The sequence below is a fragment of the Colletes gigas genome, unplaced genomic scaffold (assembly GCF_013123115.1).
Source record: "Colletes gigas isolate AHSC1104 unplaced genomic scaffold, ASM1312311v1 Colletes_gigas_Sc00011, whole genome shotgun sequence".
Taxonomy (NCBI): domain Eukaryota; kingdom Metazoa; phylum Arthropoda; class Insecta; order Hymenoptera; family Colletidae; genus Colletes; species Colletes gigas.
This window is the reverse complement of record NW_025106640.1, coordinates 1785489-1812583: the sequence shown is the minus strand read 5'-3', so window position 1 is coordinate 1812583 and position 27095 is coordinate 1785489. Positions and strand designations below refer to the sequence as shown.

The window sequence follows — 27095 nt, the reverse complement described above, 5'->3', positions numbered from 1 at the left end:
TAATTGTCATATTATGTTTTCTGGTTAAAATATTTACTAGCAGTCTGTATTAAGTTAAATTTATATTAGATTAGGAGGCCATGCATGGTGATATTGTATTCAAATGTATTGATATTGTTTAATTTAACAAAAAAATAGTGAAACATTTAACCCTCCGTCGGCATAACCTATTTAGGCAGGCCTGGATTTTATTGTTTTGGGCATTAGAAAAATCTACAAAAATTCTAAGACATTTATTAGAGTTTCTATTTTGGTGCACAAGTTATACTTAATTTTCGCCTGGACTTGAACGACCGGTTATGCCAACGGAGGGTTAATAATGCAAGCTTTCTATTTGTTCTATGAAATGACCTCGTTTGATTATTCATGATGCACGTGCATACATAAGAATATACAATATCACAATAAAGCATTCCCTTAAATATTTATGGACAGTGATGTGCCATACGCGTGATAGTTTATACAGTCTATCAGGTATAATATTAAAAAATTTAACACGTTACTTTTTCGACTAATATAATTATGAAATTTGTGACCATCGATACAGACAGATTTGGTACAAAAATTTAACGCTAGGGGAGGGGGTGTGTTTCACGGGTAGAAGTTTGAGAAACACTGGTTTAAAAAAATGTTTCTTTATCGTGGAACGGTAATAAACACTAGCATTTATTTTTTTAGGTGGTGAAAAAATTCGGTGCTGGAAATCGACTCGCCACACGTTTTCGATACCATGGAGAGCTCTATGACGGAATTCGAGGAAAACGTATCGTTCGATATCGACGACCCGGATTTTGCCCCTTCAAATTCCCGCGCCATTGCTCACAATGTCCTTCGCAACGTACAATTTTCCGACATCGCGTTCAGCGTCAACAAATGTAAGTACATTCACTTTTGATTATGGTGCACAGCGACCAGCATCACAGAGACGAGCAGACAGATCTCGGATAAAATGGCAGTTCCTTGTATCGCCAATTTTGGGGGACCATTAACGTGGTATTTTTTTTTTTGTACAGCTGGGAAAAATTTTAATGGGAGATTCTAGAGGCCAAAATAAGACGAAAATAAACAATATCAGTTTCTTGACTGAGGCCTCGTTAAAAAGTTATTAACAATTAAATTAAAATATTTCAAATCGTTCTGGAAAAATTATTTTCGGTTGCGGGGGTCGATTACAATAATTTTTTATCATTAGACGTACCCTCGAAATCCTACTCACTTTCGAGAAAAAAATTCGAAAAGGTGTGAAACTTTTGGACGAAATTAAAAAATTTCAAATCGTTCTGGAAAAATTATATTTAGTTACAGATGTCAATTACAATTATTTTTGGCGAATAGACATACCCCTGAAATTTCACCCACTTTCGAGAAAAAAATTCGAGGAGTGAAATTTTTCGACAAAATTCAAAAATTTCAAATCGTTCTGGAAAAATTATTTTCGGTTGCGGGAGTCGATTACAATCACTTTCGGTGAATAGACATACCCCCGAAATCCTACGCACTTTCGAAAAAAAAATTCGGGTAGGTGGACAAATTGCCGTTCTACAGCCGCAACTTTAAACGTTAATAACTTCTTAACGAAGCCTCCATCAACAAATTGGTATTCTTGATTTTCGTCTTATTTTGGCCTCTAGAATCTCCCATTAAAATTTTTCCCAGGGGTGGCCGAACACCCTGTATGTATGCCCTAGCGAGTATGGCAATTTATTGTAATGGATGGAAAACGTAGCCTGGACCAGTTAATAGAATCATTTCATACGGTATATACACTTGCATACTAAACTGCTATTTATGCGAGGGATCACGTGTTGAATCTTAGACGTCATTGTTACCATTTGTTAATGCATGTAGTTGTGTTCCTACTCGCGCGAAAATTTCCACGGAAATTAAATGCATTCGATGGTTCATTGGCATCATCAAAGAACAAACAAAAAGGAATCGAAGTGTCGTGACGCATTTGCATCGCATTTCCGTTACGTTCTTTACTGAAATTAAGCGTTGATGCATAATTCACAAACTGCTGTATAAAGTTAATATCTCGTGTCCGAACAAAACGGAAATGTTTAAAGAGACCATCATTATTTTTGCCCCAAGTTTTATTGCGTAACAGAGAGAAAAAACTATTTTTCTTTCAACGAGATCAAGTCGGAAGAGTACGCAAAATAAAAATGAATCGATACTAATGATAATGTGATATTACGATAACGAAATAAATAAAAGACTTCTTCAATTTGCTCTAGGTAGCGGAAGAAATAAAAAAAAAATCATCGAATTTCCCAGTTATTTTCTACGGATCGTTACACACACTAATTTTACAGTTGTTTTGGAGATACGTAATTCTAGACTATGACGTAACGTTACGAGACAGAAAATCCAGATAAAAATTTCGGAACTTGTGCACCCCAATTATTAAATTTTCGAATGTGCCGTTATTGTACGTGGACTTTATTTTCGAGATTAAATATATCGCCATCTGCGATTGGAATCGACACAGCTGTACTTTGGACGAGTAAAACGAGAATTGACTATGAATAATAAATGGAGGTAATATTGTGTTCATTAAGTTGTCAATGATGAACTTGTGCTACAGCTTTTCGTTTGTATGTTGAATATACACCGTTACAATATGGAAAAATCAGAAATGTGTATACGCCGGGTCGTACAATTTCTTGAACTATACATACGGATATTCTATATCCCGAAAGCTTATCGTATCGTTAACTGCCAGCTGACATTTTATCACACACGAAACGATCGTGTTACGTTCCACGACTAAACATCTCCTGGTGGCATTAACGTCACGGAGTATCTTTTCGATTGATCTTTTTTATTTTTATTTATTTACTTTCGACACGACACCTTAAAAAATTAAAGTAAATGTCGGCTAAGTAGATATTGCAATTCGAATCTTCTTTATGTAAAATTGTTGTATGGGGTGGTAGGGAGGCGGCTCAGTCAAAGATTTAACAATCAAACATATCAAATGCGCCGTCCATTTATTTGGAGAACGTAGTACAGCAGTGCCCTTCGAATTATTGCGCTGTTATTTCCATCATTTCTTGAAGAAGCTAGATAAAAATTTATATATTAATATATAAAAAGGATAATATGAAAAAGTTAATTTTTGTTAGTGCTTTTATCGAGGTAAAAATCCGTACTTTCAATGTGGAGTTCCTGTGCTTGGAATGGAACCACCTGCAGGTACATAACGATGTTCGATTCTTGGAACACCTAACTTATCCATTGAAATTGTGACTTGATGGAAAGAAAAAAAAAGAAAGAAAAATTAATTACAACATCGTATAACATAATGTCCATTCATATTAACGCAATCATTAATTCTATTTGCTGCCGTCTGAACCATAACCTTGCGTTAGGTGTTCAAATAAAAAATTGTATTGTAATTGTAATTTACTGCCGTATCGTGCTATCATTGTTACGTTCGTGGATACTTTAATACAGTTCGCTTAATGGATACTTAAAAATGTAGTTTAGTCGAGTAATTAACGTTTCGATAACCTTTGCACCATTTAAATTAATAAATTGAAACTTCGAAGGCAGATTTTCGTACATTTTGTTGCACGAATGCTAAAAATTCGTAGATACGCAAAACGATCGTTTCCATTGGATCTTTTTTCTACATTTTCTTCGTGGCGAGTTGAGTTAGGTTAGGTCATCCTTATTCGCTGAACTTTGTCCTTTCATCCTACTTGAGATAGCTCTTTTATGCACAGTTTGATTTTCATCCGGTCAATAAAATCGTTAACTAAAAAGAATCGAAAAGAAAAAAAATCGGATCAGTAAATTTGCTAGATCGATGATTTTATTTTAAGGGTTATCCTTCGTATAGATATTCCAATTAAAATCATTACTTTTTATTTACGAATAAACTTCGAGATTTATTCGTTATTTCTTTATTGGGAATAAAATTTGCCCAACTTTGTTTGTACAATTTGCGCAATTTGCACAGTCGGTTGTGCAGTGTACACGTAGAGCGCGTGCGTGCAACGCATCGTGTTGCTTAGCTTGACCTGCGTGGTTCTATTATTATAGATTAGGACAACGTGCACAGTCCACGAGGCAGGAACTCGATCTACGGACAAAATTGGATCCACGTGGATATCAGCTTTCTTCCTGAGAAATCGGTGTTCCGTTCTGCATAGTCGATCGCAAACGGTACTCTGCGTCTGGCGCGTGCACTAATCGCTTAGATAATGGTTCTCCTTTGTTCAGCTGCGAATGTATCTTGTTGCATCGTGTGTCCAGTGACAGTGACCTGTTGCACGCCGATGCGACATTAATTTTTTTCCACACTTACAGTCGTTCCTTTCTACGGTATCATGGCCGCGCTTTAAGGTGAATTCACACCGGAGGCGTACAGAATTCTTACATATAATTCATCCTATGAAAAGATCGACTCTAGCAATACAATCGTGAAATAATAGGAAATTTTTTAATAGAAACTCCCATCGAGTTTTCGAGTTTGATGAATCTTCGTGTTTCGATCTACAGTAAATTCCTGGACATATGTAGCTGACCAATGAGATTCTTTCATAAATCACGTAATGTTACTAGAGTTCATATTCTCGTTGGCTGGACAATAGATACAAATTTTGGGTAACGAATAAAATAGAAATAGATTTTGACGTGTTATTTGTTCGATAAAAATTATAATCTGAATTACGAAGTGAAATTACATGTCAGATTGCAAGGAAACAAGCTTGTCTAACTAAACATTGTTATCGAAGAAGTGCTTGTAATTAATTATTTAAAAATATTGGTGGTTTTCTCATAATTTATTTGTATTGATTCTTTCGTGTAATTTAAGTTGATGCAACATAACCTTAAAAAATTCGCGGTAAATTCTTGGAACAGCGTTCTTCATTATCTACAATCTCGTTCCCGCGTTTTCCGTTAGATGGGAGTAAAAGACGGTTTAATAAATCTCTCCAGTGTCATCATAGAACTCCACTAATATTCATCTTATCGCAAATGGGAATAAACGACGAGGAAAATTTTCAATTTATACGTTTATCGTTATAATAATGTTTCCACGATTACTAATAATTCATAAATACACGTTCGCTTACATGTATCTGCAAGTTTACCAGACTGACGACTAAATTATTTCGAAAATGCAGTCGATGCATTCTGCGATCGAGCTTGGCATGGTAATAACCTAAAAGTTAGTACATACGAACGAAATAACAATTATTTAAAAATTTCTGCTCGGTTCGCCATTGCCACACGACGATCTAAAATCATTCGGTCACTCTTTAATCTCGTGCTCGTTAATGAGCAAATTGCCCAACGATCCAAAGCCCAAACGTTCATACCACGAGACGATTCTTCACGGTCCGTATTTGTGTACGGATTAGCTTCACGGTAGACGGCAATAATTATGTTTTGATTAAGTACGTCGCGTCGTACAGCCTGGCGAACTTTAAACGGCTGGTTACGTTTGCACAATTCTTTTCATGTCTTCGATGACTGACGAGATACGGAGAATGGAGAATTTTATAAGAGTTTCAGTTATTATTGCCACTCTTTATCTGGCAGCGTGGTTGTCGCGCGACGATTCAATTCGTTCACACACAGTCGCGCTTTCATTCTTACGATCGAGAAAACGTGGCGTGTATTTTCGATTGACCGATACCACTCTCTCGAACGCTATAATCGCGACGAAGATGGAATAAAGTAGCGTGGCTCGGTAGATTTCCGTGTAATATGGAAAGACTGCGATAATCCTCGTATAACACGACGCATTGCTCTTGCGTTACACGGCGAATTGCCCTCGCATAACGTGGTCAATTATTTTCATATAACACGTTAAACTGTTATCGCATGATATAGAAAGATTGTTATATCGTATAATGCTGTGAACAGCCCTCGTATAACACGGTTTTAAAAAGGATCAGTCGAATTGTTCCTTTTATATTAAACGTATCGTGTATCGTATCAACTTCGCTCGTTGCCAAGCGACCATCCCCTCCACTCGTCAACAGAGTGCACTTAACGAGGTCCCCGGCGGTCATAGAAGTTGCATTTATCGAGGTGCTACTGTTTTACTGTTTTTTTTGATGTTATTATTGTGTCGTTTTTTTCAAACTTGGGTTCAATTTTTCTAAATAAATACGAGAATACACGGCAGATTCAGAATATTAAATTTTACGGTGTTTTGATTATTGTGAACATTTTGTTTTCGTACACTTAATGGATGAAATGCAATTAAACGTTGTGCTCTTTTCCAACCAAGGTTTCTAAATTCGTCGATACGCTTTTACTTCTTGCACTATTAAATTTCGATCGTCCACCGCTTACTTACACTTTTGACTTTCTTCTTCGGTGCTCGATACATACGCACGACGTTAATTAACATAAAAAATCTTAAAACTGTTAGTCACGTTATATCTACAATTCCTATTTTTTCTTGACGATGTTTATCTTGTTTTATTCATGAATGGTCGTGACGCAAAATATTGTTATTCGTAATTAATACAGCATCTATTCTTCGTAGTATTATACGTTAACATACATAATATTGCGTCGATCAGTAGAATTATCTCCTCGAACAAGGTGTTTATTGTTTATCATACGTTACGCATGGCTTTTATAATTTCATACGTAATTCAATTTTTATGGACGTTTTTTGTTGTTTTATATTAATGTTTACTTTATAGTATATTTACAATATATAGTTTAGATGGAATAATATTCCAATAGGAAACAAGATTTCCTCCCAAGTAATTTATTTCAATATTTCAAGATCATTCCTTTATCAATTTTGCTTTTGTTCATCCTCTATGTTCGATTACAGTAGAACCTCGATTACTGCAGGAAATCAGGGCTGAAAATTCCTGCATTAATCGAGGTAACCAATCCAACCTATTCCATCTACTACCTTCAACCTTACTTGATGCTCAACGACCATTCCATCTACTTGTCAACACCATACAATGAACGAGGCTCTCATAGAATAATCAAGGTTGCAATAATCGAGGTTCTACTGTACGAGATAAATGATACACCATCGTTCGTAAATCTCTGACCTCGTTCACCGTATTGTATTTGCGTAAATTATCAAGCGGCTGACTCATTGTTGAATCGTAGATACGGGTATACAAAATTACTGATTTTTATCAACAACAATATCACTTACGATTTCAGTCAATATTTATTAAAAAATTATAATTTCAAATGCATGAATCATATAGGGTGTTCGGACACCCTTGGGGAAAATTTTAATGGGAGATTCTACAGGCCAAAATAAGACGAAAATCAAGAATACTAATTTGTTGATGGAGGTATAGATAAAAAGTTATTAACATTTAAAGTTCATCTCGTACTCAATTTTTTTCTAGAAAAGGGGTAGGATTTCGGGGGTAGGTTTACTCACCAAAAATAATTGTAATTGACATCTGTAACTAAATATAATTTTTCCAGAATGATTTGAAATTTTTTAATTTCGTCCAAAAGTTTCACACCTTTTCGAATTTTTTTCTCGAAAGTGGATAGGATTTCGAAGGTATGTCTAATCACCAAAACTGCTTGTAATTAACCTCTGTAACTAAATATATTTTTGTTAGTATGATTTGAAATTTTTCAATTTTGTCGAAAAATTTCACACCTTCTCGAATATTTTTCTCGATACTGGGTAGGATTTCAAGGGTATGTCTAATGACCAAAAATGCTTGTAATTAACCTCTGTAACTAAATATATTTTTTTTAGTATGATTTGAAATTTTTCAATTTCGTCTAAAAATATCACACCTTCTCGAATTTTTTTCTCGAAAGTGAGTAGGAATTCAAGGGTTTGTGTATTCACCAAAAATGCTTGTAATTGACCCCTGTAACTAAATATAATTTTTTTAATATGATTTCAAATTTTTTGATTTCGTCTAAAAATATCACACCTTCTCGAATTTTTGTCTCGAAAGTGAGTAGGATTTCAAGGGTTTGTGTATTCACCAAAAATGATTGTAATTAAGTCCTCCTACCAAAAATAATGTTTTCGGAATGATTTGAAATTTGTTAATTTAATTTTTTAATAACTTTTTAACGAAGCCTAAATCAACAAATTGATATTCTTGATTTTCGTCTTATTTTGGCCCCCAGAATCTCCCATTAAAATTTTTCCCAGGGTTGCCCGAACACCCTATATATTTTTAAAGTATTCCATTCGAACACTTTTCTCATATTTTTCTTTTCACTGTTTGCCACTTTTGTTATAATCTTCTCATTACTCTTATCGAATCCACGAGCGTTAAGAGTATCTCGGGATTCAATTTTCCAATTTTGTTATCAAATTTACGAGCCTCGCAGACAACTTAACACGCCTTGCTTGATTTTTCAAGCGGAAATCCTTATAAATCCAGAAAATATCCTGTCTTCGAACGTTACAAATAAGTATACGGCAAAATTGCGGTTTAAAATACATTCGAATCGGTTGAAATTTAAATACCGCGAACAATAGGAATTAAATTCGTAATGAAATTTTCGGATTCGATAGGAAACGAACGCGACGCGTTCCGTGCGAAAATCGTATGGTCTTTTCTCACAGGAATTCAAGTTGATTCCATTGTGGCGGCGCGCGAATATCTATGTAGCCGCGTATTTACATACACGTTTTCTCATCAAATTTAGAGGACACATCTAGCATTCAATTTCGTCAATCCATTCTAGTTGTGGTACCCTCCCGATTAAATTGAAATTAGCACGCACACGTACGTGAGAATGGGTTATTTCCTTAAACGAAGGAAGTGAACAAGTGCCTAACCTTTCCTCCATCAAGGGTCACAACCTGAATGGTGCTACGCGTACGTAAAACGCATTCACGTGATCGACGCGTGCTACTTCTTGCGCGAACCGATTTAAGTGGATCTAAGCCACTGGGATAGATCAGTCCTCGAACTTAAGTCGCGTTATGATTTATTTTCGAATCCAAAATGAAAAATTACAACTTTTCTTTGTTTGGTTAATCAATATTCCATGAACGTTTCATTATTGATACCTTTCACATTGTCGGTAACCATAAACTACGATCTTTCTTTTAATTAGAATATGTATTCGTACCATTGCATCAAAAAAATTCAACATAAGTTGTTAAAAAATAATATTTACGCGTTCTGCAATTTTAAATATGGCTTCCGTAAATCTAGCGTTAACATGGAAGGTCGTCTTTTAAAAGAGTAAGAACGTTTCGTATTATACGATGGCAAAGCAAATGTATATACGATTTTTATGCGTAGCAGGGGAATTAAGGAAGAACCTTCATTTTTATCTTTTGCACGCGAGCGTTTAAAATGGAACTCCGTTGTACGTTCTATGTACAGGGTTTAATAACACGCTAATAAATTACACATATATTTAGCCTCTAAGCGGCAGACGCGGTTATAAATAGATACGAGGCTCGGCTTAGTTTCAGTTTGCCAAACTAATTATGTCTTACGATGGGGCCCCTATTCGCAAGTCCGTGAACTGTTTCTCGAAAGAACGCGTTTGCAATTTTCATTCTATTAGCTGTTATTATTTGTTACAACGTACCGTCCAAAAATTGACCGCAGTCGTCTTTGTTTCTCCTCCATTTTAAGGGGTCACACGACGGGCCCAAAACGAGCGGTATATTTACGAATTTTTTTACACGAAATGTGTTTCCTCGATCGAAATAACCTGTTTATCGCGCGTGAAGTATTCCTCGAACTTTTGAAAACAATTTTTTTTAAACGTCTATGTCTATTTATAACGGAGAAAATGGCGCTACCCCCGGAACCATGCTCGGTGCGTTGGTGTACGCGATAAATCAACAACTGCTCAACCGAATTTAATCAAATTTGTTGCACATGGTCACAAAAACATCCTCTATCGATGCGATTTTTATTTTTTAACTCAGTTTACAAAATACTGATAAAAAAAAATAACATTGGGAAATTTATTTTTTTGAAGAGTTATAATTTCTACAATTTTTTTAAATTCAAAGAAATCTTCAATTAATTTTGAGATCTATATACATCTATTAAAATATCTCTATAGCTTGATAATATATATCTATGAATTCATCGAATATACAAGTTATATATTAATAAATAAGTCATAATTTATATGCAATAATTTTTATATCTATAGATTAATAAATATTTACATTAAATGTAAATATCTTAATAATATTATAGAAAAAAAAATAAATTATAGATTAATAATTATATTATATATAATAGATATGTTATATTAAGTATATAAATCTATTAATTTTGAGAAAATATATCTATAGCTTGATAATATATAATTATCTATGAATTCAAAGGAATATGTGCCAAATTTCATTAAATTCGGTTGAACGGTTCTCCAGTTATCGCGTACAATAGTGTTTCGTACATGGTGCAGAATAACGCCATTTTCTCCGCTACATATAAACATAGATACTCGAAAAAAATTATTTTCCAAAGTTCAAAAAGTAAGACTCAGATTAAACTCACGTATTTTCGGTAAAAAAATTCGTAAAAATATTCCTCGTTTTGGGCCCTAACCCTTTAAATACGCAACCCAGTCGACTGGGTTAGGTCTGGGTTAGGTCTGCGTACAAAAGTGTATGGTACATGGTTCAGGATAACGCCATTTTCTCCGCTACATAAAAACATAAATACTCGAAAAAAATTATTTTCAAAAGTTCAAAAAGTGATTAAATTCAGATCACATTTGAATTAAAATAAAATCACAGATTTTCAGATTAAACTCGCAGATATCCGGTAAAAAAAAAATTGGTAAAAATATTCCTCGTTTTGGGCCCGTCAAGGATGACCTAACCCCTTAAATACGCAACCCGGTCGGACTGGGTCTTGTTTCCCCGCGCGAGAAATCGTCGACAAAGTATTAGAAACGTCGACCATGACCCAGGTCGGGGACCATAAAAATATAATAGGAAGCTCGCGAAGGACAATCGATATTTACTGTCCACGCGAAAACATCTGTTTTCTGGCCAATCATCGCCACGCCATTACCGTTTAAATTCAGAGCCAAACAACCGTTGTCCGCGAACTTTGGTCGGCTATGAGGAAATTGGCGACGCGACACTAAATAGTTTCACAAGGCTGGAAGAAACGTAATGCGTTCGTTCGACGCATCGTTCCTGGCTGGTTCTCGTTCAGTAAAAAAAAAAAAAAAAACGATCCAAGTACAAGGTGACATTTTTTATTGTTTGGTCGAAGACGAAGTAACGCGGTTTCGCAACGTAGAAAGCATGGCGCGTGTATAGCGTCGGCGAGAACCAGGACAGCTCGTCATTTGTTCCTGCGCGAACAAAAAACGATAAGCTAATCATTAATCTACTGTAAGAGGGAACACTGTAGGCAAATAGAATCATCGTCCATACACGTGAAGATTGCTATCTGCACCAAAGTCTAACTTAAACAGCACTTAACGTTGCATGTGTTGAAAGAGACGATCATGCTGACAAGGTTTAAACGAAACGACATCTCATTCTGTAATAAAAAAAGAAAATATCACGCACTATTCTTCGGATCTCGAGAGCAGGGGTTCTCAAACACTTAGTTTAAAAAATGGCGTTTAATATAATTTTTGTTCGAATAGAGAATACAAGGAATTAATAAAATTGGAAAAAATAATTTTTAAAGTATTTTTTGGTACGAAGAACATTGAAGGCGTTGTTTAAGTATAGGAAACCGAAGTAAACATTTTCTATCGGCGTGCAAGCCTAAAGGAAGTTGATCTAATTTCTCTCAGCCAGTTGAAGATCGAAGTGAAAGGGCCCATTGAATTTAAATGCGAAGGATTCGAAAGCTGTGAGATTAAATCAGATCCGGAACAATGCATCGAAAACTTCACTTGGAAACAATTTTTATTTAATTATTTTCTTCAAACAAAAATTTCGTCCTATTTTGATTAATTTTTTATAAACGCGTCAGTCGAAAATATTCTTTTTTTTTTACTTATTGTTAGCCATTTTTTAAATCGCTGTGGTTGAGGAAAGATATTTTTATTTTTTGAATTTATTTCTGGTTCCCTCATTTTCATCAAAAGGAGAAACGTATCAATTGAACGTTCTCGCAAGAATGGATTAGCATCGTATACAATTGTTGACGTCGGAGATTGTTGCTGTTCGTGGTTCACTGAACTGAATTTCAGTGAACGGAATGGTCGATTTTATTAAGTCACTGTTATCTGATTACTGTCATCAGATAACGAGAATCGAGGTATAATTTTTGGCTGTTCTCTGTTCGAGCGTTTCGTGCACTCGTATTATTATTATACTTTTCAAATTCATGGGGATCCATTGGTTCTCCACTTGGACGCGTTGTGCAATACACGGTTAATCCGTGGCATACGTAACGACTCTGCGTAATTTCTCAAGGTGAAACCCATAAAAAAAGGAGACAGAAAAAAACGACTCGAATTTCTGTAAAAATAATGTGCCCCCGAAGGACACTGTCCCCAAGTGTCGTTCAACCTCGGAGGCGCTTTAACTTGCGTTTAGAATTCGATAACCCGGATGTGACGTCAATGGTCCCGAGAATCGTGTGCTCAGCCACGTTATAATAAAATTTTTTTGCGAGTCTGTCTTTTCTGTTCTCAGAACTCAAAACAAACGTTTCAAAAGATCTAGTAAATATTCGTCTTCTTAACTTCTTAACAAATATTATTATTATTATTTATTAACAGGAAAAAATATTATCGATTATAAAATTGTATAATTTTGTTATAATTCATTCCTATAATTTATTTAAATTCAATTGTCAAAGAAACGGGATTCCTCGAATTTAGACCACATACCTCGATAAAACGAATCTTCTTATCGAGGTCAAGACCGAGAGTGCCCGCAGTTCCTGTCTGTGGCATTATTTTCATAAAAGATATGAATGACCACAAGTAATCGACACGAGGAAAGAAATTATTAATAATATGCTTAATTTATCGCGCGATAAAAACCACGCCAGAACGCGAACAACGATCGAAAACAAACAAGGCATGTGCATAGCCAGGCCAACGTGTAGATCAAATAAAAGCGTCTAGATAAATTATAGAACCACTATATTCTAGCAAACGATAATAACAACGAGGTGTATGCACCGTAAAATAAAATAAACAAAAAAAAGCATGCATATTGTCGACTTAATAAAGTATTAGTTCTGCCTAGACGTAAAGATTATTTCACAAAAGAAGTTAGAGATACGGGTTACGTCAGTCGTGCTTCGCTACGCCTTTCTTATATTCCGAACGTCGGATCTTTGGTTACAAATGAGACGCAAGGAGCCACAAAAATAAGCTTCGAAGCCTAATTCTTTGAATCGCTCAGCCCCGTAATTCTTCAATGTCCACGCTGATGGTGTTCGTGCCTTTATTCTCATCGTAAATCTTACCAGACTCTTCCCAACAAGTCTTTGTTTTCATTACGTGAGATAAACAGCAGATCGCGGTTTGTGTAAAATGCTTATTTCAGCTGTTGATTTTGCTCTTTGAGCCAGGAACATAGATCGGACGAAAGACGAATCGCTTCGGTGCCAAAATCTTTTGTCCAACAAAATTTATTTTGGCTTTCGTCCTCCGTGTCTAAGGAAATCGACTATTACAAAATGTAATATAACATTCCAACGATTTTCTTTTCTTTTTAACATAGCTCGGACGAAAGACGAATCGTTTCGGTGCCAAAATCTTTTGTCCACCAAAATTTATTTTAGCTTTCGTCCTCCGGTGTCTAAGGAAATTTACTATTATAAAATATAATGTAATATTTCTCTCCTTTTCTTTTTACGCGATAATTGATGTTTATCATTCGTTAATTCCAGCTGTGTTAAATTACTACTTAACACTTTGACGGCCGCTGTCACGTATAGTGACTTTGCTAGCAAACGTTGGCCACTGTCACGTGTGTCAGTCACCATTTTATCATAGATTCAACTTATTACGTTTGTGAGGTTACATTTATAATTCCTAGCATGTTCATGTATCTCACTTTGGTGTACAATATCAGTGGTGACAAACAATGGTCTTCGCGTGATACGTGCGGCCATTAAAGTGTTTGTGGCGTCACTTCCCATGCTCGCCACCAGAGGGTGCGCGCTCTCTTACTGATGAGTCCACTAGCAGGGTCAGAGAAATGCGCCCTCTCCTTTCCTTTTCACGCCTCCTACGAATTTCCCGAGATCCTAACCTCAGAAGCAGCGCCACATGTCAATTGCAAAGTAATAAATCCAGTATGTTCAGAGTTGTAGCATTTTAACGATAATGTCGCATACTATAAACGGATAAGTCGTTTCATTATAGCTTTTAAAACAGTGTCAACGAGAGTAGTTAATCGATAATCTAGAAGGATATGCAAATAGTTACGCTGAAATGTTTGTCGAGTGGAATTCGCAGAGTCGCATCATTTAAAGAATCCACCGTATCGCTAACAATGCCCGAAACTGCGTAGCTCTATCCTGTATCATCGAGGAGTTTTAATTCGTTGATAATAAAACTGTCGCAGATAATGCACTGCATTAGTCTTTTCCGTAATGCGAGTTGATAAGATACAAGGAATTAAAGGGAAGCGTAGCGAAACAAAAAGAAACAAATATAAACACGCCGCTGGAAATAATTCAAGAGTATAATATAACCTCTTATTTTTTATGTTCCTTAATTTGTATCAACGTCTCCATACATTTGCCTTATGTTCTTTTACAAAACTATTACACTCGTTAAGAATCGAAGGATTACTTTCATAAAATTAATAATAATCGCGATCAATAGTTTTTCAATCACCGGTGAACGAAATTAAACATTCTAATGGGACGATAGACGTTCCCGTTTCTCCGTACGATTTACGAACCAGTTTTAAACGTTTATTTACTATCGATCGTTCTACCTTGTTCACGTTCCGTGAAACATACGCGCCTCGTTGGCGCGTATTTCTCGATTGACACCAGTCTATCTGAAATTATTTCATTTCCTTTTTTAATCGAACACTTTTTTTTTGCGTTAATTAACGTAATTACGGTTACGAGCGGGAAACCGGTTCGATGCGGTTTCGCGCTGATAGCGTTAGAAGAAATATTCCGACGAACTTTTCGACGCGGAGAATGATAAAACACGGCATCACATGACTCTGCGTTGTTCCTTTTTTCCAACACTTCGCGGCACGCCGCGACGTTAATTGTTGCAAGCTAATCCCAGCGCGTGCGTACGCGTTCGAAATATGCCCGAGACTCGAAAGAACGCCGTTTCGACGTCGCGGCGATACTTCGATCTAATTGGCCCCGCGAGTCGGACCAATTTTAATTAGAAATCGTCTAACTTTCGAGGGGATCGTGAAAGGAGGACGAAACGCGGCGCTCGATCGTTCGTGCGTTCTTTTCCAACCCGAATCGTGGAAACTCGTCGACGATGTCGCGAATCTTTCGCGCTGAGACGCGGCCGCGTGATCGCGACATGTCTGTAAATTAATCGGTCGGCTCGTCGCGTGATTTTTAAACGGTCTTCTTTTTGCGCAGATTAGCCAGCGCTATCCAAATTTCTCGTTCGTTAGAGAAGACAGAGGAAAAGTTTATTTTAAATGGAAAATTTAATTGTCCCCAAGGTCTGCCTCGAAAATCGAAAACTTTAATATTCTGATTCGATCAATGGTCGACTAACCGAAGTTTCTAGTCACTATAACGCGTAGCTTTTATTAAGGGGGAGTCTCATGTGAATGATAGAAAATTGAACAATTTTTTTTAATTTTTTTTAAGGAAATGTTACGATTCTTTTTTGCAGTTTACCTAGCTACCTTTTGGGAATACAAGATAATTTTTTTATTAATTTTTATTAACTTTATTAAATTAAACAAACTGTTCGTTATATCGTTTAAGAGACTCGTGCTTTCGATTCGAACCAAATTCGCGTTGTTGAAAAAATATTCATATCGAAAGTTCGCGGTGAAATCTTCACCCTATAATTTATGGTAAGACCATAATTGACTGTAACTTAGCGTCTCGTTGCAATAGCCGGATGGATCGAACGATGCGACCACGGGCGCTGCTCGAAGCAATTTATTTCAGCATATACGGCAACATTTAGCGTCAGATGGAGAAAGCCAATTCGCGTTTCCAACGCGTTTTCACGATCAAATGACGTCGAGAGTGCACTGGATGTCTTGATGTATTCGAATCGAACGCGGTGACCTGTTTTCACATCGCGTCGATACTTGTCTAATTATTGGAAACCGTTCGAATCCCGTGAAGATCAATCGCCTCGTACGAATAAACGAGCTCTCTTTTGTTGCGCTCCTTTGTCCGCCCGTTCCGTCGAAATCCTTGGAATATTTTTTACGGTTCCCCGACTTTCGAGTTACATTTGACCCTATATATGTTGCTAAATATTTTTTACTCGACCGTTAAATAGCACAAGATGTGTAAAATTTTTATCTAAATACCAGTATTTGATCTCTTGTCTAAATAAAATTCCAAGTTTATATAAAAATGTAATTTATTTTATTTTTCTGTTTTTTTTTATTTCGAATGAAAATTTGCATCGATTCGGATGAAATTAGATTTCTTGCTTCGTGAAAAGGAGGAGAAGGGGGGGTTATCGGAAATGCCAACTATGGAATGTATATCTCGCTTATACTTGCTTCGACAGCAAAAGCATTCACGATATGATTTATTGGAAATTAAATTTAGAAACTTTTCTTGTTCTAAACATATTAATACAAAAAAAAAATTGTCGTCCAACGTTCATCCGTTGCTCGTTAACCCGTTGCTGTCGTTGATGAGAAAATGCAACATTAATTATAGATCTTTTTACAGTAGTTTGAACAATATTTTCTGCGGAACTAATCAAAGGTATACAGGATGTTCGGTCACCCTTGGGAAAAACCTTAATGGCCGATTCTAGGGGCCGAAATAACACGAAAATCAAAAATAGGCTTCGTTAAAAAAAAGTTATTAACGTTTAAAGTTCCGTCTGTAAAACAGCAATCTGCGAATAGCTGTGTACGCGCGATAGTGGTTCTCATTCATAAAACTGTACATCTATCGATACGTCAGTAAGTAGAATTTCGACGAAATTAAAAAATTTCAAATCGTTCTGAAAAAATTATTTTCGGTTGCAGGGGTCAATTATAATCATTTTTAGTCATTAGGCATACCCTCGAAATCCTACCCACTTTCCAGAAAAAAATTCGAGAAAGTACATAATTTTTCGACAAAATTAAAAAATTTCAAATCGTTCTGAAAAAATTATTTTTAATTGTAGGGGTTAATTACAATCATTTTTGGTGAATAGACATACCCCCGAAATCTTATCCACTTTCGAGGAAAAAATTCAGGAAGGTGGACAAAATCAACAAAATTAAAAAATTTCAATTCTTTCTGAAAAAATTATTTTTACTTGTAGGGGTCAATTGCAATCATTCTTGGTGATTAGACATATCCCCAAAATCCTATCCACTTTCGAGAAAAAAATTCGAATAGATGGACAAATTCGACAAAATTAAAAAATTTCAACTCGTTCTGAAAAAATTATTTTTGTTTGCAGGTGTCGATTACAATCATTTTTGCTGATTAGACATACCCCCGAAATCCTATCCACTTTCGAGGAAAAAATTCGAGAAGGTGGTCTTTTTCGACAAAATTAAAAAATTTCAACTCGTTCTGAAAAAATTATTTTTAGTTGTAGGAGTCAGTTACAATCATTTTTAGTCATTAGACATACCCCCAAAATCCTATCCACTTTTGAGAAAAAAATTCGAGTAGATGGATAAATTCGACAAAATTAAAAAATTTCAAATCGTTCTGAAAAAATTATTTTTAGTCGCAGGGGTCAATTACAATTATTTTTGGGTGAATAGGCATACCCCCGAAATCCTATCCATTTTCGAAAAAAAAATTCGAGTAGGTGGCCTTTTTCGACAAAATTAAAAAATTTCAAATCGTTCTTTCATTGATAAGTAGAGTTTCTCATATTGTGTGAGAACCACTATCGCGCGCAAAATTCGCCTTGAAAATTCGAACGCGTCTATTATTTGTCTGCTCCCCTTAAAAATATTTCCATGTTACGTAATCGTATACTATTTCAATGAAATCGCGACTAAGAGATTCTAAAATATTACTTTTCCACGTTCCACGCTCGCAGTCGAATAAATTTTCTTCGATCCCATTCAAGCGTCGCAAAAAATAGAAAGAAGCTGTAACGTTTGAAAGCGCGTTATACTTTGCGGTGCACCTCGCCAACAGAAGTTTATGCTCCCAATGCGAGAAGAGTAGTATTTTTTTTCTTTTCGAATAACACGCTTTCCTCGACGGAAGAAAACGTTCCAGACCGGCTCCGTGGAGAATCGCGGTCTTAATGCGTTCTGTCGCGCGCGATGAACTTATCTTTCGATTTGTCATTGATTCTGCGTCGCGTTGCATTCAATTTTTCCGAATTCTACGAGTTATCGACGATAAGAAAGGAATGTTTATCCGTTCGGCAACATTCATAGCGAACGCGAATAGACGAATAATTTATCTATATATTATTTTATCTAATATTATATATAACATTTTCCCGTGAAAAGAGTTATATAAAAGTTCGTTGAAGTTATGTGCACGACAAACTATTATTAATAATATTAGTCACGCGATCGGTTATCACGAAGTACATTATTTACATAGAGCATTCGTACGATACACATTATATTGCGCAGTAATGTTCCATACTCTGCGCCCGTGCATTTTTGCAACGAAGCAGCAACAGGAAATTGCGACACAGTGGACAGTCGTTTAATAAATCAAAGCGACGAGGGCAGTTTATATTGTCTGAAAGGTTCCAGGCTTCTATTTCATCGTGACAGATAACACTTTAATATCAATTGAACTTTCATAAAAATTAATTTAATTCCCTCGAAAGAAATTCGTTTCATTGGCTTGTATGTAAACTTTGAAGCAAACAAAGCGAGCAACGAAATACCAAACTGCGGAATACTACGCTGGTAATATTTAAATTTAACTAATCGACATTTTTTCGGAGCATGTCGCGGATACATTTCACGCAGATAAGGAACGTCCGAGGCATGATGAAATTTCACGGAGAGTCCGAGCCGCTTCTTGTGCCACGATAGGGGGATATTTCAACGAAGATAGGTCAAACGACGGCGGCAGTCGAATGTGGAAACTTCCATCTGTCGGGGGGATCGATCATGCGGAGGGCTTAGACCTCCTAACCTTCTGGTATGCCTGACCTCACCATAAGGCGATTTTAGTCACGAGCGTGCTTCTGGGGCTTCCGACCCGTGTATCCAATTCCACTGTTTACTTCCGTTTTGCTTGTTGACATTGCGCCAGACGTTTGGTCTTTTTACGACTGCTCGTTCACCTCGAGAAAAAAAATCCAGATATATCCTCCGTATACTTGGACACAGTTTCCGCGCATGCGCGTCTAGCGTGTCGCGGAGAAGAGAAAATTTAATTTGTGAACTTTTATGATTCAAGTTTGACGCTACATTCACTCATTCTTAGTTAGATTTATCTTTAATTTCTCAATCAGCAAGTTCTGCGTTTCCACCTTCTTTAAATAGGCTATGTAGCAACGATTCGAATGTAAATTTCACGATAAAAGTTCTCGCGTAAGATTCTATGAGAATGAATAAATAGAAATTTCTGAAAGTAAAGGTTTTAGTTTGGACGATATTCGTAGGAAATGAAAATAAATATTTCTTGTGTTTGAGCGACACCTGACGGCTCAGATTTGGGACGTAAGTGGTCGAACGTAGCATCCGAATACCGTAGTCAGTGACAGACTAGACGTCGATCGGTACGCGTTATTATAAACCATATTATTCTTTATTAAATGTATATATTCCAAGTTGTAGGAAACTACAACACTGTTCTCATATACTTTCTTATCTCTGGGGTTAATAACTCGTAGCTGGTCGACGCCATTGTGTTGTCGCGCTGTTTTAGGTTATGGGCCATTTGCGAGGATCAATCATCTGGTAAACAAAAACGAAATCTATTTGTAAAGGAAACTAATTATTATCGTGTCAAGTGAGATATACTTGTGTGGAAATATTTCGTAGAACAACATGGTTAAAAAGTGCATGAAAGATCTCGTACGCATTCGTAAATATTTTTGGTGAAATCGTTATAACCTAATATTTTTCCGATTCGTAAAAAAGAATATTACGATATGATTATTTGAAGTGTTGTAATATTGATAGCCAAAATTGCTAAATAAAAGTTTCATGACCGTGCAGTGGCACAACGATTCTGCGCACTTGCACTGCGCTTCTGTCGAAGGAGAAGGGGTAGTAGCGTGAACTTCGCCATTTATTCCTCAGTTGATTTATATGTAGGTTTGACGCACGTAGTATTTCGAGCACGATGGCATGGTAAATTTACTTTAAAGTACAAAGGCTTGTGGTCGAATAACAAAAATTCAAGAATTTCCAGCCTTGCACAAGAAGAATTATATACATATACTGTACATATGTTTCGGCTCAACGTTTGAGAGCTTCAGTACTACGAAGAGAACAATTCGTAAGGAAAATTTTACAAACAAAATTACAAATATATGATGCGATTGATAGAAGTTAATTAGAACAACTACATTTATTATACGATAAAGTAAAGATTATCACCGGTCGAAGTATGAACTTATCGTTCGATTAAATGCAGATAATTTGACAGATAAAAATTATTGCTGACTCAAGTTGTTCGTACAAAAAGTACGATTTCATTTGGTCGTTGAGCGCGAATACGTATTTTAGTTTATCGTGCTGTCAAGATGTAATGCGGTTAGATAAAAGAACGACATAATAAGGTATTGCAACGTGCCTGTAGTTATGTCATAGGACGCAAATCGAATTCCCGTACACGCGAGGTCGCAGGGAAATTCATTGGATTAAAAACTCAAGGTTAAATCGACATTCCTCGGTCACATCATCGGGTAAGGTATGCGACGCATTTACCAGTGAATTCTGGAATGTTCTTTAACTTGATGAAAATAAAATAATTCTATTTCAACTCTCTTTTAGGGCCACTGAAATATCTAAAAGTAAATAAGTACATCAGGTCCAAATATTTAAAATTTAAAATAAATATGTTAGATCACCTTAACTAACAAACGAAAGACTAAAATGTCAATTTTTAACTTCCTTTTTATCCCGATCGACTGGTATCGATTTAAAGAAAAAATTAATTTGAAACTTTTCTGGTTTCGGAATATAAATTTGGACTCAACATAGTTTTTATCTTTACTATTCTTCATTTGTTTACGATTGTTTTACGATGAAATTAATTTTCGTTCAGTAGCAAGATTTTAATTTTCCTATTGCATGCATCGACGTATTTTTTAAAGTGATAATGTCCACGATCGCGATCCTGATCCACGCGCGTGTCGAATCACTCGACCAAGAACTTTGCTCGACGTCTGCCGCAGGTCGTCCTCCTTTCGTAAACAAACGTAAAAAGTACATCGACATCGCGCGTCGCGCTTCTGCGACGTCTTCGTACTTATCATTGTCGCTTGTTAATTCAATAACCTTTAATCGAGTTAACCGAGTTCTGACTGAACAGGAAAATCGTTTCAAGGTTCCGACTCTTATTGGCTCCATAGACAAGACGGGTTCGTGTATCACGGTGCACGGAAAACACGATAAACACAATGCAAATACAACGACACCTTTTTTTCTCTTTCATCATTTATACGTCCACTGTCTGCGTCTCGCGCATCACACGCTTTAATTGCACCGCGCACGGAAAAGGTAAAAGTATTCCACGATCTGTATGCGTTTTGTTACGATTACACTGCACTTTTATTTCACGTTCGTCTGCTCCTGTTTTAACGTTGTTGAACGTTAACGATACGAGGGGAAATTTATTCAAGGCTTCCGTAAATGAATTACCAATCGTTTCAGTTTGTAAATATGTTCTTTAATCGATTTACAGGCGATGGAATTTGTCAACAGAAATAACTGTAACAAAGATTTCGAAATGTGGTAATGGAAACGCAGTGGCGAAATTTCGAATATGACGTATGCTCGAATATAAATATTATGAGAAACAAATGTCCGTTTGGGAAGATTCAAGGAAGAAGTACAGTTACGCAATATTATGCAATATCTCCCTTTTACACAATTTATACGATTGTATCACGCAGGTCAAGCGCTATAAATTCTTCCCTTTAACGGTTCTCAGCTACCGTCTTCACTCAGACATAAACAAACTACTTTAAAAACTAAACAAATATCGACTGAGACTGCACTTGGGCTCGAGGGGACTTCAGGTTATATTTTTATAGAACAACGTTTAGGAAAAACAGTTTAGTCTAGAGCAGTAGTTCTTAAACTTTTTTCCACCTAAAAATAACGTTTCTAAAATTAACGTTTTAAAATATTAAGTAAATCAATGTTTCTAAAATCAGTGCAAAGTCTAAATAGAAATTGTTATTAGACAGAGAAGGATCGACGTGTTTTGTAGCCTACACTCAGTAGCACTTCCGGTCACTCAGACGATCCGCCATTCGAGGATTAAACCTGTTAAGATCTTTAGAAAGTGAGAAATAAAATTAATCTCTTGCAAATGCTAAACTAAAATACACCCTTGACGATCATTCGATTTAATAATGTCAGTAGTTCCTTGAACTGCATCGGATGACATTCTGGCAACATCGTCAATCAATGCAACGACTTCTATCGCCCGCTGTGAAATATTCCATTACCTTCTTTCTACGTCTGTCCGCGTCCGTGGATCGGTCATATGATATTACATGTAACACACCTGTTCGATAAGAAATTACGCGTCGCGAAATACGACGCAGAAGAGAGCTCGATGGTCGGCGGATGAAAAGGTTGCACGGACGGAGTTTCTAGAAATTCGTCTCGACTTTTTTTTCTCTTTCTACGAACGACGTGGTTATTTAGTCTGCCGCTGTCAGATCTCTGTTCCGTTACCGTGCGTTTTATAAACGATTTCTTTTCTTTCCTTTTTATCGTTTCTCGAAGATATTAAGCGTCGCTGGACGGGGGACCGTTACTATAAAGTCTCGTGTTTGTTTGGTTCGTCACAGAAATTAGATAAGTGTATCCTGTTTGTCGCGGGTTATTTTTGAACCTGCGTAACGTGACTTTCGTTGCAAGCTCTCTTTCTCGATGCACAGGGTGGCTCGGTAACGCTCACCCCTAACAAACTGAAGCATCGTTCAAGAAATAATAAATTTTTTAGTAGACAAAATCTTCAAATTTCGCGAATAGACTTGAAATCTTCCGTCATTAAATTCCATGCGTTGCAAGTACCAGTCACGAGTTCATACTTCCGAGTTTAATATATCCATTAACAGAGATTACGCGTACCAGACTGTTGACACCCTAATCATCGTCGCTACTCATCATGAAAATTTCTTATCACAACATACATTAGAATTCACATTAATTTTTTATTTTCAAGCGCTTGCATAACATTGCTGAACCACTTCTCACTGTATTATATTATATATTGTTGCATAACTGTTTTTTATGCCTCCTAACGCGATTTTTAAAGGAATATTCCGTCTTTTTTTATGTTTTTTTTTTGTTTTGTCTCTTTCGATGGATCCTCGCCCTCGGTTCTCGGTTTGGCGTGCTTCAACCTGCCATACCCCGCTGCAAAGTGCACCGCGTGCAAGTGCACTCGACCGGTGCAACATCGCGGAAAGCCTTCGCGAGATTTCAATGATTCTCGACGGTGAAACGCGTCTCACGTGTTTGTTACAAAATTAATGGCCGTGCCCTTGAGCCCGGACGCCCCTTCTTTGTCGCTCCCTCCGGAAGGAGCCTCCGCAAAGGGAGTACTCGGAACATGGTGAACGGCCTTTGAGGCCCAGGGACACTTGCCTCCAAGTAGAAACTAGTTTGCTGCTTCTCTACAAGTTGTTTCCTTATAGAAAAGTCCTCGTTGCTTTCGTCCATTTGCTGGCTCTTCTCGCTCGATCTCTACCACCATTTTATTTAGAACAAAATGTTATTCGATTGCACAGACTGCAATAGACACCTTCTTTTTTTGTTTCGATTAATTTAACGGTGAAACTTGCACGAACTGGACGATTTATGGTTCCGTCTACGATATTATAATTTTGTCTTTGGTAATGACACAAAGGCGCCGAAACTTTGATTTATTCGCTATCGTTCTAAAAATACACGCACCAGACAATGAAAATGCAAATAAATGCGATACATTATCGTAATCGGCGCAAAATGTGCTTCAATAATGTATTAATACGCGTACTTCGATTCGATAGACGGTTTAAAAATAACCTCGGAACAAAGTGACTAAAATTGCGTAATATATTTGGAACACGCCAACATTTCGATCTTTCGGTTCTCTTGTCGGGGTCTTTGTTTAAAAAATCGTCGAGTTTGTTAGTGGAAAAAGTAAACTTGCCTAAAATTTTCAATTTTGGAGAGCTTTTGGTGTCCACAGCTAACTCGATGCTATAAAAGAAATACACACGCGTGGTATCTACTTTCTTTAATAGTTTTCTGAGATCGAATCGATCGGTCGCCAACCTTTTTCGACCCTAGGTCAGATATGATAAACAATCTCTTTGTTTTTTTGTTTTTTTTTTGCAAAGTTCGCGGGTCAGTGATATTTTTTAACAGGTTTGCAAAGTTAAAAATATTTGTACAAGCGTGCTGCACGTTGATGCAACAATTCCACGCAGTGTATATCAATGTTTCCTCTGTTTTGTTCAGATCGTATAGGCATTATTGCAAAGTTTTTACGAGATATTTCTTTAACACATGATATAGAGATCTCGTGTATGTTTCTTTGACATACGAAATATAGATTTCCCGTGGGTTATCGCTTTGATATTTGCCGCTATGGTCTGTTGTCAAAGGAAAATACCGGTAAACAGTTCATGGGTCAGTTATTAGAGCATCACGGATCACTGCTCGATCCTCAGGTCATAGGTTGCCCACTACTGTTCCAAGGTCAGTTTTCTATGTTATCTGGTTGATTATAACAATCAAATTTGTCAAAAATTGATTCTATTTTGAATTACTGTAAAATTAGTGCTGTAAATTAATTTAGTACTGTAATTCTTTTTAACGTTAATTTAATCGTTTGATCCAAGCATAACACAAAGCACACTTCTTACAGCTTAGTTTCGTCTGCAATAAATTTTTCACTCAGGCAACTACAATTTAAACAAAAACCGCGAATATAAGATACCACGAAATTTTCATGGAATCATCAATTATCCGGTTTCCGCGGAAACATAAAATACACGCGGCAATATCTTCCGTTGTGTTTACTCGTGCAAACTCCGAGAAACGTATTTCAGCTCAGCCTTCAACAAATGAACCACCGAAAGATGCCGCGAACTCTCTTTGTGCAATTTTTCGAAAGAATAGGATTCCTCGGAGGCGACAAAGCCTTCCAATTCTAATTATAATATTAGAAAAAACGAAACGTTGGTTAAAAATATCCCGGCTAGTTGTCTCGTTCGGTTCCTTTTTTTATTGCGAGCATAACGTTGACCGTGGTCGCGAAAATATCCTCGATAATGCGCGGCTCGTGCACAGAGTGCATATAAATTTCACGGAACACGTAGTCACATGTTCATTCGATTTCCATTGCATTCGTTTCCCGCGGGCAAGAACTGGTTCTAATCTTTGGACCCTTTCCAAGAACCTCCTTCTTCCGTGTTCGTTTTCTTCCTTTACTTTCGTTCTCCTCTACTTTCGCAGACCGGGGTTATACCTAGCCTCTTTGTCCCCCCTTTGTACCCCTATTTATTTATTTACTTCTTGTTTCCTTCGTCGGGATGCTTCTGCTGTACACCGGTGCACTTCTAGTCCTTCCTCTTTCGATCGAGATCTCACCGTGTCGGCCGCGAATCGTCCATCCTTCGAGTACCTGTTTTCCCTTTCTTTTCCCCCCCATTTCAAAGACGTATTTAGACTCTGTCGGGGATATATTTAGACGCATTTTTCAATTTAATGGTAACATTAAAGCGCGAGAACCAGTTTCTACCTCGTTGCAACCTCGAGCACAGTTAATTTAAAATTAAATAATAAATAACAGTTTTACTCGGTCGTTGATACGAACAGTGGCTTAAGAAAAACTAATGTTTTATTTTATTATTTCGTCTAGTAGAAAAATAGTTATTTTATTACTGAATTACATATTTTTACAATTGAAGTGCAAGAATGATATAATACAATACTGTATATTGGAATTAAATTTTTAAACTAGAGACAGAGGTTCGAATACAGGCTAATTCTATTAAGAAAGAATTATAATATGTTATGAAAACAAGGAAACTTCTCGTTATGAGGAAAGTATGTATACATAACAAGCAATTCCGTCATTGTTTATTAAGGTCCAAGTCGATAACTAAATAGAATCGTATCGAACGTATACATTCTTATCACCACGTGGTTTCGATACAGTCTTGTCTTTTCGTTTTATTACTAACGGAAATAATACGTATGACCTTTACACTCAATAAAAAATGGTCTTTGTTCATAACGACCACACTTATCACAATTTTACCAATTATGACTATCAAAAACAAGAATAAAAAGTAACATTTATGATTCATACTTTTTAACACGGATAACCCTGAAACGGATAAAAATTTATTCGATAGTCAGAGCTTCCAAGAAAATAATACAATAATATTAATAACTCTTATGTTATAACTCAATTTTATGGACGAAATTAAGAAGAAAGAATGAATCAAATTATCCGTTTTCCAAAGTCTCTACAATATTTATTGCAAATTTTCATAGCAACCCTTATACCGGTTCAGCTACCCCTGGGTAAAATTTTAATAAGGGATTCTAGAGGCGAAAATAAGACGAAAATCAAGAATAGTAATTTTTTAATTATGGCTTCGTTAAAAAGTTATTAACGTTTAAAGTTCCGGCTGTAGAACGGCAATTTGACCACCTATCCGATTTTTTTTCTCGAAAGTGCGTAGAATTTCGAGGGCATGTGTATTCACCAAAAGTGATTGTAATCGACCCCCGCAACCAAAAATAATTTTTCGAGAACGATTTGAAATTTTTTAATTTTGTCAAAAAATTTCACATCTTCTCGAATTTTTTTCTCCAAAGTGGGTAGGATTTCGAGGCTATGTCTAATGACCAAAAATGATTGTAACTGACC

At 36.4% G+C, this 27095-nt stretch overlaps 1 protein-coding gene and 1 long non-coding RNA gene across 3 annotated transcripts in view; one reads left to right on the top strand and one right to left on the bottom strand.

Moving 5' to 3' along the window:
• Positions 1 to 27095, top strand: part of LOC122398492 (protein pinocchio) — a 70020-nt gene that overhangs the window by 2347 nt on the left and 40578 nt on the right. The window contains exon 2 of the mRNA XM_043398396.1: positions 679 to 875. Coding sequence (XP_043254331.1) covers positions 731 to 875 — 145 coding nt within the window. The 5' untranslated portion in view covers positions 679 to 730. The remainder of the gene's footprint in view (positions 1 to 678; positions 876 to 27095) is intronic.
• LOC122398493 lies at positions 2929 to 4122 on the bottom strand. 2 transcript variants are annotated; one of them, XR_006259187.1, is made up of 4 exons: positions 3870 to 4122; positions 3569 to 3763; positions 3156 to 3252; positions 2929 to 3065 (listed from the first exon to the last, which is right to left on the bottom strand). It is a non-coding gene; the product is annotated as an uncharacterized LOC122398493 (long non-coding RNA). The 2 variants fall into 2 exon arrangements; XR_006259186.1 differs by having other exon boundaries at positions 3156 to 3763.